This window comes from Oncorhynchus mykiss, chromosome 1 (assembly GCF_057628025.1).
Source record: "Oncorhynchus mykiss isolate SJ-2025 chromosome 1, ASM5762802v1, whole genome shotgun sequence".
NCBI classification, from domain to species: Eukaryota; Metazoa; Chordata; class Actinopteri; order Salmoniformes; family Salmonidae; genus Oncorhynchus; species Oncorhynchus mykiss.
In genome coordinates, this window is record NC_143022.1 from 78,877,010 (window position 1) to 78,892,939 (window position 15,930).

General features: G+C 40.7%; 1 protein-coding gene across 16 annotated transcripts in view; it reads left to right on the plus strand.

Moving 5' to 3' along the window:
* Positions 1 to 615: 615 nt before the first annotated feature.
* The window catches only part of LOC110529500 (pleckstrin homology domain-containing family A member 1), a 28,146-nt gene continuing 12,831 nt past the window's right edge, over positions 616 to 15,930 (plus strand). For 8 of the 16 annotated variants that reach the window (XM_036985493.2, XM_090241065.1, XM_036985476.2 and 5 more), the window contains exons 1-6: positions 625 to 739; positions 9,962 to 10,179; positions 12,553 to 12,609; positions 12,718 to 12,763; positions 15,261 to 15,358; positions 15,740 to 15,871. In XM_036985493.2, the coding sequence (XP_036841388.2) occupies positions 10,039 to 10,179; positions 12,553 to 12,609; positions 12,718 to 12,763; positions 15,261 to 15,358; positions 15,740 to 15,871 (474 nt within the window). In that variant the 5' untranslated portion in view covers positions 625 to 739; positions 9,962 to 10,038. Of the gene's footprint in view, positions 740 to 9,879; positions 10,180 to 12,552; positions 12,610 to 12,717; positions 12,764 to 15,260; positions 15,359 to 15,739; positions 15,872 to 15,930 lie in introns of those variants that run through there. The other 8 variants (XM_090241068.1, XM_036985480.2, XM_036985481.2 and 5 more) reach the window with 2 other exon arrangements.

A 15,930-nucleotide genomic window follows, 5' to 3' on the forward strand; every position in this document is an offset into this window, starting at 1 on the left:
CATTGGCCAGTACAGAGAATGAAGTCCAAATATCTATCTCCATCCACGGTTAATGTAGGAAAGGGACAATTTTAGCTAGCTAGCTACAAACAAAAGGAGATGCAACAATTCCATTTTTGTCTGTAAATTACATTTGGATTTCGGTGTGATGTGAATGGTGTGAAGCCAAATCCAAGCTGTCTTCCCTTGACACTTTTTTTGGTGCTCCAGGACCATTCACAGTTCAGCTCGCTCAGTTTAGCTAAACACTGATTGGTTATTTTATAATTTTTTATCAAGGGAGGCCAAACGCTCACCGGCTTCCCTTTATTCAACGCTATGGGCGCCAGCAATATCATATCATTTTTCACCAGACAGCACCCATTCAGCCTCTTGCGAATTGAAGGAAAATTATGAAGCACAGAGACGAAATATACATTATTTTGTTATTTTTCGGGTCCATCCATGAATACACGCCACTTAGTTGATGTGACGGCAATTAGATCAGGCAAAGGAGCTACGAGCGTACTTTAGCGGGAAATTATGCTGAATATAAAGTTTTTCGCTTTGCAATTGTTTTTATAAAAAGCAGTTCTGATTGTGGCCGCTAGATGGGGCAAATAATCCATGTTTAACACACGCAGTATCAGCCTAAAGTTAGTACACTAGCTACGTTTTATACAGTGAGTGGGAACTCAACCAACCCAGCATAACAAGAGGAGAGGCTGAATCAATGAGCTCCTGTGTGAAGAAAACTTGAGTAAGTTGCACTGGTTGCAAGCCGCCAAATATACATGTAAACGTTTATTCGAGACAAAGTTTTGGTAGCTAGCTAGCTATAGTTAAAGCCTTGACGTGAAGCTGGCGAACAGTTGAAGTGCGTTTGTTAGCTAAGGTTTACCTTTCGAAAACCCTTCTGATCCGTAGCAGTTAGCGTCTATGAATGGGTTAGCTACAGTTATGCAAATTAGCTAACTAGAGCTAGTTGTCAGAGCTCATTCTGTGCCAGGCCAGTAACGTTAGCTAACTACGTTAGTGAAGGAGAAAAAAGTCCGTCCGCTGCATTCTGTGTTTCACTAGTTAGGTAAAGTAGTAGTTTGCAAAGTAGAACTATCACTACACGAGAAGCGTATTGTGTTTTTAGCTGCTAACTAGCCTTATACTTCCTAAATAAAAGCCACAATTCGTTATAACGTTTTTTAGCCAAACGACTACTACTTCTTCGGTGGGGTTTATCGGTGGTTGGCATCCGTCGTTTTTATTTTAACTAGGCAAGTCAGTTAATAACAAATTCTTATTTACAATGACGGCCAAACCCGGGCGACGCTGGGCCAATTGTGCGCCGTTTATGGGACTCCCAATCACTGCCGGTTGTGATACATTTTGTATTCGAACCAGGGTGTCTGTAGTGACGCCTCAAGCACTGAGATGCAGTGCCTTAGACCGCTGCGCCACTCGGGATTTCCCCCACCTACTGTACTGGATTGGATTGTGGGCCAGAGACTGGGAGATACTAAATCCAGCCAGCCAGCCCCATTTCTTTTAAAATATATAAAAAATATTTGAAACTGTATCTAATGACATTCTACTCAGTATGCTCCTTTATACAAGGCGTGGGTCTAATCCTGAATGCTGATTGGTTAAAACCGCATTCCAGCTGGTGTCTATTCCACAAGTTACCACCTGCTAAATCTATGACCTTAAAATGCCTATTTACTCTGTTCCATCTGACTGCGCAATCCACTGTCTCATCAGCCCCACCCAGGCACTTTATAAACTTGATCTCCACTATAAAAAGCATGTGGACATTATCTCACATTTCTTTTAGACTAACATTTCGTTTTCAACAGTAGAGATTTGTATAAACATTGTCTGTCTCCCCGATATTTGCAACATTGTTTCAATATTCAAATTTGATCTCCAACTGTCCCATAGTAATGGACATGTCGGGACAAGACGGGCAGCGCCAATACCGATTATTGGAGGACCAAAAAAAAGCCGATACCATTAAATCGGGCAATTTTTTAATTTTTTTTTTTAATTTAAATTATTATTATTTTTTATTTTTTGTAATAATGACAATTACAACAATACTGAATGAACACTTTATTTTAACTTAAAATAATACATAAATAAAATAAATTTAGCCTCAAATAAATAATGACACATGTTCAATTTGGTTTAAATAATGCAAAAACAAAGTGTTGGAGAAGAAAGTAAAAGTGCAATATGTGCCATGTACGAAAGCTAACGTTTAAGTTCCTTGCTCAGAACATGAGAACATATTAAAGCTGGTTGTTCCTTTTAACATGAGTCTTCAATATTCCCAGGTAAGAAGTTTTAGGTTGTATTTATTATAGTAATTTTAGGATTATTTCTCTCTTTACCATTTGTATTTCATATACCTTTGACTATTGGATGTTCTTATAGGCACTTTAGTATTGCCAGTGTAACAGTATAGCTTCCTTCCCTCTCCTTGCTCCTCCCTGTGCTCAAACCAGGAACAAGGACAACAGCCACCCTCGAAGCAGCGTTACCCATGCAGAGCAAGGGGAACAACTACTCCAAGTCTCAGAGCGAGTGACGTTTGAAACACTATTAGCATGAACCCCGCTAACTAGCTAGCCATTTCACAATGGTTACACTAGCCTCATCTCGGGAGTTGATAGGTTTGAAGTCATAAACAGCGCAATGCTTGACGCACAGCAAAGAGCTGCTGGCAAAACACACAAAAGTGCTCTTTGAATGAATGCTTACGAGCCTGCTGCCTACCACCGCTCAGTCAGATACTTGTATGCTCAGTCAGATTATATGCAACGCAGGACACGCTAGATAAACTAGTTATATCATCAACCATTTGTAGTTAACTAGTGATTATGATTGATTGTTTTTTATAAGATAAGTTTAATGCTAGCTAGCAACTTACCTTGGCTTACTGCATTCACGTAACAGGCAGTCAGTCTTCTTGTGGAGTGCAACGAGAGGCAGGTGGTTATAGCGTTGGACTAGTTGACTGTAGGGTTGCAAGATTGGATCCCCCGAACTGACAAGGTGAAAATCTGTCGTTCTGCCCCTGAACGAGGCAGTTAACCCACCGTTCCTAGGCAGTCATTGAAAATAAGAATGTGTTCCTAACGGACTTGCTTAGTTAAATAAAGATTAAATAAAGGTGTAAAAAAATATATGACATTTTTTAAGCCGGCCAAATCGGTGTCCAAAAATACAGATTTCCGATTGTTATGAAAGCTTGAAATATGCCCTAACTAATCAGCGATTCCGATTAATCGGTCGACCTCTAATAAGAACGTTGCCAGCCATTATGGGAATGGAACATTTAGAACGAACAACTGGGCTGCGTCTCTAGCAACCGAACCGATAGAATGAACGACCAGCTGGCTTAGGTAAAAACCTTAGATTTGGGTCGGGACTATATCTTGTGGAAGGATGAAATATTATGAATAAATTCATAAAAATGTTCAATCATTATTTGAATATGTTGGTAAACTGTTGTATAAAAGTGATACAGCTGTTGTTTGTAGGATATTTTGGCACAGTTTGCCGGTCACACTTTCCTGTTGGATGGTTTCCTACAGTACAACATTTATACATGCTCCACTGTCTCTGTTTCCTGGCAATAATCACACTTTCCTGTTGGATGTTTTCCTATAACATTTAAAGTCTTATTCAACTGGCTGTGTCCCATCCGTAGTCTTGTAAAAATAGCCTCCTCTCTTCCTGCCGTCCCCCCCTCCCTGACTTATCTCTGTATTTGGGATATATGTTTTCCCTTAGTGTCCCTATTCCACTGCTCCTGCCATCTCTGCACCATCACTGTCCATATCAATCTTTTTGCCTTGCTCATTGAAACTACAACATCCCCACTACTAAAAATGTAACTTTAACATTATCGTGTAGTTTTCCAATAAAATGGTCTAAAGTGTACATACTCGGTACTCGTATCCCAAAATAAATAAATGATCTCACTACAAAACATTTTTAATAGAAAGTTAGCAAAAATAGATAACATCTTGCTACCAAGGATATGAAAATACCTGTCCTTTGGTGGAAACATCTTCACGATTTAACTCTTTATAGTCTTGTCCCACTTAACCTATTTGCTTATGGCCTACACTTAACGACTTGTTCATTTAAATTATATGAGCAAAAAATATTTGTAATGTTAACTAGCGAGCCAGCCAGCTAACGTTAGCTAGCTAACAGTACACTTTAACTTGACATTAGGCTTATGCAGTTTTACTACGCAATGCATTTTTAAAGCTGCATTAGACAGGATTACCTAGATATACTGACCATCTCAAATAGACAGAATGGTGCTAAATGGCAAACAAATCCATACTCATCTCTCAGCATGTCCAGCCCACTCATTATCTCAGCCAATCATGGCTAGCGGGACGTTTAGTCTTTTTCTGTGGCTAAACCAACTAGGCTCGTAATTTAACAATTTTATTCGTATTTACAAATGACATACACGTTTGTAAATAAGGCACATAAGTTCACGTTCGAGAAGGCATTTCTACCAAAAAAAAACATTTTGATAAAAAATAAATAAAAAAGTTTGTTCAAACGGCTTTCCTTTGACGTAGTGACCCTATGTGCCTACTTTCCTGAAACGGGTCACATTTAGTAAATTCTTTGAAAGCTAGCCAATGTTAGTTTGACTAGCTTAGCCAGATATTTAAATATCAATTTACCTGCTCAGGAGGCTAGTGTTTTATTAACTTTCTCTGTCAGTGAATCACATTTTTGAATCATGTTTATGCATGATTGTCTCATTTCAAGTAACTAGCTGCAGGCTCAAAGAAACATTCAATCATATACTTTGCATAGAAACCCAAATAAAAGTATGAAGATAGAAAGACGTGTGTCATGAATGCTAGAGTGGAGGTTTAAAAACCTACAGCTGCATATATATATTTGCCAACACAACATATCCTGCTGTGTATGTAGTAACCAACAAGGTGTTAATCAAAACAAAATATATTTTATATTTGAGATTCTTCAAATTGCCACCCTTTGCATTGATGACAGCTTTGTTTTTTTAAAAATGTTTATTTCATAGTTTTGATTTCTTCACTATAGAAAATAGTAAAAAAAAATTTTTTTAAATCCTTGCATGAGTAGGTGTTCTAAAACTTTTGACCAGTAGTGTAGCTTGCATTACAATCTTTTCTAACAACTTGGCAAAATGTATACAATGTGCTATGCAATAAACCAGAGGAGTTCTCAAAAGTCAGCAGTTGCCTAACCTTCTAAAAGTTGACTGCCAAATTATTTCCAATCCATTATGAGTGAGTGTGATGCATATTTTCCATAATGTATGTTTCATGCAGGGGTTGGCACTTCTTGGTTTAACGTTGGACCAGAGCAAATGTTAGCTAGCTAACAAGCTTGTGTGTTCAGAGCAGGACTAGAATTATTATTATTTTTTTTAATTGTAGTAAATAAATCCAAGGCGACGATACAGCCTGACCGGATGATGCAGTTGGTGATACAGCTCGACAGGATGCTCTCAATGGTGCGTCTGTCAAAGTTTGTGAGGCTCTTAGGGTCCAAGACTAATTTCTTCAGCCTTCTGAAGTTGGACAGCTGCTGTTGGGCCTCCTTCACCGCACTCTGTGCGGGTGGACCATTTCACATTGTCAGTGATGTTTAAGCCGAGGAACTTGAAGCTTTTCACCTCCACTGCGGCCCTGTCCATGTGGATGGGGGCGTGCTCCTTCTGACTGGGCTTTGCTTGGAGGGCTTTCAAACATCCTATTACACGTGTGTTGTGTTGCCTAGTATTAAAACTATCCAATAGAACTTCTGTTGATTTAGTGAGAATACTACCTTTTCTGTTTCTATAGCTAACACTAACCAACGTGTTAAGCATGGGATGTAGCCTACTCTTGCATCATATGGTCTTGCATCAAGTACTGCCTAGTGTTTATGATGGACCACATCATCCAATTTACAGGGAAACTGTGTATCAAACAGTGTGCAAAGCCCAGGCCTTTTGTAAAGCATGACAAAAATAAAACCAAGCTAGCTGGCAAACAGAATTGAATTTACCTGTATATTTAATTTACACAGTGGAGTGCCAAGCCATGGATATTGCAGATGCAAATTGTCAACTCGGGATGTCAATTTTCCTGCTGACTTACCAACCCTCATTAACCGGTTAACAAACGGTTGAATTTGTTCCAAATATTAAAATGGTGACCAACAGAAAATACTATGCGTGCATACAAGAAACATACTTTTTCCATTATAGAGCTTAATTGAAACATGCAATAGCATCAAGCCAATTGTCTCACAGCCGAAAGGCTAAGTTATTGAAAATACAACTACTGTAATAAGCAGCCAATGTAAAACATAATTTCAAACATTTGGCAAAATGTAATTCTCTGTTCTACGTGGGGCATCTGATCCATATGTGACAGAAACTTTAGAAACTTAAAGAGAGGGAATAAAGATGCAACAACTAGGATGGGTTGCGAATATGATAAGGATTGTGCCTCTGGCTTCTGGACAACTAAAGAAAGTTGATATGAAAACCAATGGAACAGGAGAGAAATAGTGGTTTCTATGGTCGGATTTGGCTAGGCTGGCTATTTTGATACAATGTAAGACATGCCTCATAATATGAAGTAAAACGTCCAGGTTTCAAACAATGAAGTATCCTGTATGTTTTCAAAATGCATGCTGTCTCCAATTGCAAGGTGGTGGGTGACATGCCTGCCTACCGTATTGCCTATACACTAGAATAGCTAATGCATGACGGGCTTCAATTAGGAGTTGAGAAACAAAAATGTTAGCCAAATAAAGCTAGGATCCTCTTGTTAACCGTGGCTATGTTTTTAACATGCGATTGCATTTAGAATTGTTGCGCAATGACTCAGCCTATCCAGCTGTTCTGTCCGACAGGTGATATTTTTCCGCTCAAAGCCTCAGGAATTCACAAGTGCATACTGACACAAACACACGCTATGGCAGTGTAATGCTGTGATATTTTATTTTGAGACTGGCCGGCTATGGTTTTAACAATATTTTGTGGGTGGACTGAAGTGCTTGACTTGGTTGTTGGTCGATTCCTGTGTGAAACCCCACCAAACTGCAGATAATGGTGCATGCCAGCAGGAGCGTGACCAGGCTTCTCGGTAGCATTGTCTTAACTGTCTGTTAGTTAATTTGTGGACCTTTTGGCCTGACTTCACCAGGCGTGCTGAGACTGAGCATATCGTGAACGAGAGGCAAATAAATATTTAAAAAAATATATAGCCTAAAAGGCCTAGTCTGAGCAGACGGGCAGAGTGAGAGACTGGTTATGGGATCGTTCCATTTGATTTCAATCACTCTTTGACCGCACCCCTTCTGATTTGAACGAAACTTGCCGTACATATTTGCCCTTGGTAGAAGTGGTCAGAAAATGACTTTTTGTACCTGAATGCCAAAACATTCAAGAGCATGCTGTATGTCAACTGATGGCGGGCACAACACACAATCACCTCAGATTATGTAAATTAGGATCTAAGATAAAATGTAGAATTTTTCAAGAAATGATCAAATAGTTTGACAAACCTGAATAAGCTTTTAAACGATATCAAACACAACCGTTTATCTTTTCCAGTGATGAAAACATGGATGTCTCATTGAATGGTTGGGAATGCAAAATGTGTGAACTTTCAGCACCTCTATCTAATGAATGTTTTGGCATTCAGGTTCACAATGTCACTTTCAGGCCACTTCTACCATGGGCAAATATGTATGTAAAGGTTTGTTGAAATCAAAGTGGTACGGTCAAAAAGTATTGATATCGACAGTCAAACATTGAATAAGATTACTTCCCAAACAAAATCCAATTTCTTTAACTCCTTGAATTTAGAAGGTCGTAGCTCATAGAGACAAACCAAAGATATTCCAATGTGCATCAGTTGCGTCTTCCTAGGGCATTTTATCACTTGTTTCTGGCCTAAAAAGCATCATGGATTTATGCATTGTTTTAGATCAGTATAAACATTTGTATTACATTTTTACCCCTCAAATCAAGGAATGTCCCCCCCAGTTGGACTAGTCTCTTCACTGATTGCTCTGCTAGAACACAGAGTAGGTGCCTGGGACAAGAATCTTTACTCTTAATAAATATTAGGCTTGTCAGCCGCAATCTTAACAAACTCATTGCAGAATCTTTTTGTGAGACTGGAATTAATTTGACCTATTCGAACCAGTGAAGAATGTTTAGATGAAAGTCGCACAAAGTTAACCTTCGCCCTCCCTTACTCATGATGACACAGTAGGTAGCCATTGTTCTTCATCACAAGCCCCATCCCACTTCACTCCCTTACCGTTTCCGTCGTTCTCCTGTCTCACATCCCCAATGATCTCTCCTTCTTTTGTCACTTTCTTTCTCCCTCTCTCGCTACACCTCTCCTTTTGTTCTGTTTTATTGCCCAGCCGTTGGTTGCCAGTGGTGGACAAAGCCACTCTCGCATTATACGAGGAATGAATGTGGACACTGATGTTTGAGTTGGGACCAAGCCCATAGTCCATGATCTGTTTCCTTGACCTTCTCTTATTTGACCTTTCTAACATGGTGGTTCTGTAGTCTGTTGCTTGCCCCCCTCTTCTCTGTTTTTGAGCTCTTTCTCTCACTCTCTCATCACAGATGGGAAGCCTACTTTCTATGTTGCCTGACAGTCAACGTGTCAGTTGGATTTAGAGGCCTCGCATGTTGCAATACTATAGAAATCTCCCCCTGAAAATCTTATGGCACTCTTGTGTAAGTGTGGACGTACACATGCTCCAGTCACCGTTGACCAAGAAGCATCTCCAGCTAGTCTGAACCTCCCCTTCATACACTCTTTAAAATCAATGTTTAGGATCAGCCCTGACAGTGTTTCGTCAAGCGTCTGTGCGTGTGTCTACTGAATGACTCCAGGGGCTGCGGGGGCTAGCCCTGATGTCGTCAGCCCTTTACACAATGCACAACAAGCAGGCCTTTTGTCCCAGCTTTACCCCTATCCTCCCACACAATGCTCATAATGTCCCAGCCTCTTTATCTGAGGCAGAGGTAGGGAGAGAAAGAGGGTCCTTTATCGTGGACTCAAAGGTCTGTTAATAACTCCAATTCCTTCAATCAGAAATTACAGAAATGTATACAGTATTATGCCCCCACAATTTTTACTTTGAACTGCATGTCTTAACCTTTCACTAGTCTTTGAGTTGGAGAGCTGATATCTGTAATACAACTTTATCCACCAGGAGATGTCAGTGAGTTAGTTGGCTGGCTGCTTAGTCTTTGGGTTAAATATTGCTCACCCCAGCTCCTCAGAGTATTTGATTGTTGTGTTGATGACTGAGCTCCTGGACTGTACTGTAAATTAAATTGTGATCTCTGGAGGGAGGAGAGAGGGGGGTACCTTCAAGGAACTGAATGGATAACTTAAGTAGACCGGGGCTAATAATTCTCAGCTCTGATTTTGTGGAGGTAAAAGAAGGAAAGGCTTGGGAAGACTGCAAAGGCTTACCAGATGTGAATGAAGAGCCGGAGGGAGGAGAAAAAAGGAGCAAGAGGGGGATGGTAGAATGGGTGACCGAGGGATAAAGCTCCTGGACTGTACTGTAAATGAAATTGTGATCTCTGGAGGGAGGAGAGAGGGGGGTACCTTCAAGGAACTGAATGGATAACTTAAGTAGACCGGGGCTAATAATTCTCAGCTCTGATTTTGTGGAGGTAAAAGAAGGAAAGGCTTGGGAAGACTGCAAAGGCTTACCAGATGTGAATGAAGAGCCGGAGGGAGGAGAAAAAAGGAGCAAGAGGGGGATGGTAGAATGGGTGACCAAGGGATAAAGGAGGCGGGGTTGAAGTTTGTCACATGATCCCGAGTGTAGCCTGTACCAGGGGGCAGAGTAGCAGAGAGGCAGGCAAGGCTTTCTAGCACTAGACCGCAACTCTTCAGTACCCCCTCTCTCCTCCCTCCAGGCTGTCCTCCATCTACCCTCTTCCCCTCCTCTCTCCTCTCTCCCGGCCCCTGGGCCAGGGAATGTGCCGGCTGGGAGATGCCTTACGTGGATCGGCAGAACCGGATCTGTGGCTTCCTGGACATCGAGGAAAACGAGAGCAGTGGGAAGTTCCTGCGTCGCTACTTCATCCTGGACACCCAACCAGGCAGCCTGGTGTGGTACATGGACAACCCTCAGGTAACACAGTACGACTGATGGCTAGCATTAGCTGGGTCATTTTTTCACTACTGAGATTAGCATATGTTCTTATCTATTTCATAATTCTGTTTATTGATCAGATAATATGCATTTGACCACAATTTCCACATCATTGTCATTACTGCAGCAGTCCAAAAAAGTAATACACAAATCAAATTCAAGTATTTTTCAACATTGCTCCCCTAATGAAAAGACCTGAGGTGAACATAAAACCAAATAAAATAATAACATTATTATAACTTTAAATCAGACTTTTTCCTGAACTTTAGCTTCTTTGCCGTTTCGGTAATGAGTGTTTTGAACATAAGAACCCCAGTCTGAAGGCATATAAGCGAATAAAATAACTTTTACTACTCTAGATGATACCTCATAGGTGAATAAAATGTTATTTAAAAACTGATTGGGGTTTTTACAGGAACTTGTAAACGTGTTACGTAATGAGACTCATGTCCTCAGAGAGTGTTTGTACCAGGGTTTCCATTAGCCGGTAATAAAAATGAAAAGCAGATCAATTAAACTGCCACCGACCAATTGTCCGCTATAAGGGGGGGAAAAATCCCATTGCAAAATAATGCTTTGTAGCCTATTCATTGATGGAAATACCAGTCAATAGAAATATATTTGACCGGTCATGCTTATCTGTCTATAGGTTCATCTCTGTCACATGAAACCGCGTGTATGTGCAGTGTGGTTTTGACTACAGTGTTTTCCCGCTAATTGCATTATGGAATGAACATTTGTGTGTTGTCTACTGCCTTGTGCGCATTGCTGCGCTTATAATGTGAAGAAATAAGTTGATCAACATTTTCAGTAAAACGTTCTGATCGGTTGCATCAGCCTCATTTGGTTTTTAAAGTTTGTTTTTGATGTTGCCATGGCCTACTGCTTGTATGAATATGGGATCTATTGTCCCAGAGTCTGTTTGGAATAGGCTATTCTCTTGCACAGATCGACTAGGTACAATGCAATTAGCGGGAAAATACTGTTGTCAAAAGCGAACTGCACATACAAGTGGTTTCATGTGACAGATTAAAATATCTGTTAGAAATTTAGAAAGAGGGGAGCTCTAAAGATGCAACAACGAGTATGGGTTGCTAATATAACTAGGATTGAGAAAAAATAGGGTACTGGATTCAACATGAGAATCACCCAGGTCTGTGGATGTTACTTGTAGGGATGGGCATTTGAAATAATCTCTCTCTTTCTCAACTCTCTCTACTGAATTAAAATATAAACGCAACAATTTCAAAGATTTTACTGAGTTACAGTGCATATAAGGAAATCAGTCAATTAAAATGAATTAATTCGGACTTAATCTATGGATTTCACATGACTGGGCAGGGGTGCAGCCAATCAGGATTAGTTTTTTTCTCCACAAAAGGAGTTTGAGATAGAAATAGAGACAGAAATAGTCCTCCAGTTCATCAGCTGTCCGGGTGGCTGGTCTCAGAAGATCCCGCAGGTGAAGAAACCGGATGTGGAGGTCCTGGACTGGCGTGGTTGTGAGGCCGGTTGGATGTACTGCCAAATTCTCTAAAATTACGTTGGAGGCAGATTATGGTAGAGAAAGGAACATTCAATTTGCTGGCAATAGCTCTGGTGGACATTCCTGCAGTCAGCATGCCAATTTCACTCTCCCTCAACTTTAGACATGTGGCATTGCGTTGTGCGAAAAAACTGCACATTTAGAGTGGCCTTTTATTGTCCCCAGCACAAGGTGCACCTGTGGAATGATTGTGCTATTTAATCAGCTTCTTGATATGCCACCCCTGTCAGGTGGATGTATTATCTTGGCAAAGGAGAAATACTCACTAACTGGGATGTAAACAAAATTGGAGAGAAATAAGCTATTTGTGCGTATGGAACATTTCAGGGATCTTTTTGGTTTCAGCTCATGAAACATGGGCCAACCTTTTACATGTTACATTTTATTTTTGTTCCGTATACATATCATTTTGAGTATGCTTGTTGGTGTGAAACGGGGCTGAATGCAAAAAATAACTGGTGGTTCTGAAAATGACTTAATATATTTCCACTGCACTGACACTCCACAAACATTAAACACATCTTAGAGTTTGAAATTCTGTTAGTGCTTATACATTGAACCTGCTAAAAAATTGAACCTGCTTAAAAATTTTGTTCTTGTATTAGATTATCAACAATGGAATAACCTTGAATTGATTACTGAAGTTCTCACCCCCATCCAGTCCCCTCCAACCACCAAGTCGCTCTTCTTTTGAGTAATACAAATACATAATATGATAGCACCCCGCATATTATAAGGCAAGGGTTTGCAACAATGGACATTATTCAATGGTATCTAATAGTTCCTCACCCACATTTTCCCATTAGAACCTGCCCATCAGTGCGGACTGTGTTGGCTCACTCAAACTCACCTACATCTCCAAGGTAAGAGATTTGCTGAAGAATTTGCAAATAATTTATTTTATAGGTGCTTGTTGAAAAAGGGATATTAAATTAATTAATTTAGGTTTTTGTACTTCTCTTGCCTCGTAGGTCAGCGACGCCACTAAGCAGAGACCCAAGGCAGAGTATTGCTTCGGTAAGATTGAGGACAACTATTCTCTTTCCTCTCAGTTCCTCTGCTCAATTAATAGGGAAGTGGTTGTAACTTGGCTCAACTTTTTTCATGACCTTCAGTATTTTTAAACTCATACTAAACCACAGCTATAGATATACAGATTTCAGCAAACTTAGTTTCTAGATTTTTTTCAGGATTGACATGACAGTGACATCTCAAAGAGACAGAATTTCTCAGTTCAAGGTCTGCCCTGACAGATGCCACCATGTACACAAGGCTGGGTCGTTTAGATTGACTTGAACCTAAGGGAGGAATGCATCCTTCTTGTCCTTCTCTCACCTCTATCACCTCAGCTTGATTTTCCTGTGGCTTGTCTCCACGCTACGGACAACCCAGCATAGCTTCAGCTGTTTATCCAAAAGAGACATGCAGGATAGCAGCTGATCAGGATACTGTACATCAGGGGTCATCAACTGGTGGCCCACGGACCAATTTTTATTTTTTTCTGTTCCCAAGAACTCCCACGAACAAAAAAACAGACATAGGCCTATGTGATCATGTCTCAATATAATAAAAGGTTTGAAATTATTATTTTAAAATACAATCTCTTTTTGGCCTGTGTGTGTGTGTGTGTGTCAGCATTCCCCCCTTCGCCCTCAATAGAAGGAAACACAAGTGTGTGTGTGACAGAACCGACCCCGTCATCACCACACCGTTGTGTGTGTGTGTTGGGGTTTTGACAGGATGCTGGCATCCGAATCGGAACCCATTCTCAAAAGTCTGGGGTATTTTTAAACCACTGTTTGCATGCCATGTTTTTGTTGATTTCCACATTTATTACCATCGCACCCCTTCCTAACTCCCATGTCTTTTAAAAGTAGCTCTTAATTGGTGTTTTCAGGAAAAGTAATTTGGGAAAGGCTGTCATACTTCCAGATGGGCTTACAGTAAAACAAGGATCAGTGGCAATCTAGGATTCCTGTCCGTGTGTGTGGCTCTGATGCTGCGGCCCAGCTGTGTGACTCAACAACACACATGTTTTGTGTGTGATCGCAGCTGTGAGTCAGATCTTAGATATGGCCCTCCCAGCTTATTATTCACTTCCTTTGAGAGCCCCCACCACCCTTGGTCTACACACCCCTTCAGTCAGACTTACAGTTTATAGTGGGGTAAATTGTACGTGGTAATGTGGCATACACACCCGGCATACATGCCACATTGGTACGATTTTGGTTTCTTCTTGTTTAGATTCTGTCACTTTTGGATTGATTTATCACCTCGTCTTTCTTTTTCCATGATTCTGTTGTCAGTAGGTTTAACAAAATGCCCATGGCATGACAGCCTCTTACTAACCATCTCCCACTCATTGAGTCACTCATTCATTCCACACCATTAATGTTCAGTCAATGGTCACGATGTCTCCTTTCAGTTTCCATCACTGCGGTTTTTGTGTGGTCAGAACAAGTGGGACTTAGGGATGGTTTTTCAAATATCCAAATGGACGTTGTTATTCGAATAGTTACGAGAATGAAAAATGGATTGATTTTGAATGGAGTTGTAGACAAGGATGGGAAGGGCATCAAAATAGCCTCATTTCGCCTTGGTAGCTAGCGAGCTAGCTGGCTATCTTAGCTAGCTTCATTACATCGATTTGATGCGGTCAAAACCGGCACGACCAGATGGAATGATAACCTATGGCATGTACAAGTTTGACTAGCTAGTGTGAGTCTGTTTGGTCACTGGTGCAAGCAACACATGTGCACACCCATGCTCATAGAAACTAAAAAGAATGATGGCCATTGTGTCACAAAGTTCTAGTGCTTAGAGCTATTCGCTGCACCATCACCCAGGCTATAATGCAATGTAATTTAACCCAATGATCTGAAAGCGAAAGCGGGAAAGTAAAGGGAGGGATCAAATAATTAAGAGATAATGAAAGATGGCGACAGGAGACTCTGTGCCAGAATCACTGGTTCAGAGCTAATCAGGCTTTGACCTAAAAACCCTTTGTCATTGGTCTGTGTAATTTGCAATTGTCTTGAGCCCCTTTTGTTAACATATTGGTGGAAGGTCATTAGAATGGGCTGATGATTGCCTTGATGCAATTCTCCACTCTCATATAATGGACCCAATGCTCCTGCTATGCCCTGTCCTATTAGGAACAGCACACAATCCAACCTGGTCAGAGCATTTTCTATTATTTGCCTTAAGTAACCTGTCTTATGTAACCATACAAAATGGAAAATCTCATACTAATTTTAGTGTCCCGGATTTACATTTGCTATGTTATGTGTAGTCTGAGAGCAGGCTGGACAATCCACTCTATTTCCTCTCAACCAGCTCTAATTAAGCTACAGCCTTTTAACTTCTATATTGTCACCAGGGACCCAATTTTATTTTTTATATGTATATATGTATTTGTGCTATTTTTTTTTCTCTTTTGAATGTGTCACTCCCTATTAGGCCTATTTTTGATGTCTTCCATCCCTTTCTTGGTATTTCCCTTCCTCTTTCTCAGTCATCAACGCTGGCATGAGGAAATTCTTCGTCCAGGCCAATGATCAGCAGGACCTGGTGGACTGGGTGAACGCTCTCAATAAGGCCACCAAAATCACTGTGAGTCTCTCACTAAATGCTGCACTGTCTTTTTTTGCAGAGGACTTGTTTCACACACAAGAATACATAGCCTAGTCCTCTTTAGAAAATTGACTTCCTGTTAATGACTGAAGTCATAGACTCCTAGTAAAGTGAGTAAAATCTCAAGATTTCCCATGTGTGTGATAGTCAAGAGGGTGACTGGCAGGATGGTTATTGTTAGGAGAGACCTTTCTGGGCAGCAGGTGGCCTAACGGTTAGAACGTTGGGCAAGTAACCGAAAGGTCGCTGGTCCGACCACAGAGCTAGAAGCAGGAGTAATCAGTAAAAGTAGTAAAACAGGAGGAATCAAGGTATCCTGTACATGTTAGGAATGTTTTTTCACACCATTTTCTCTTGCAGGTGCCAAAATCCTATGATGGCCAACAGAATGTGGAGACCCAGAAAGCCCTTCTGGACAACCTGGGACCCAAGAAGCAGGTCTCCTACAGGACTGACATCATCGGGGGAGTTCCCATCATAACTCAGATGCAGGTAGGCAAGGCTAGCCCCCCTATCTATCCCTAACCCTAGTTAGTTCATTTTCAGTAGAG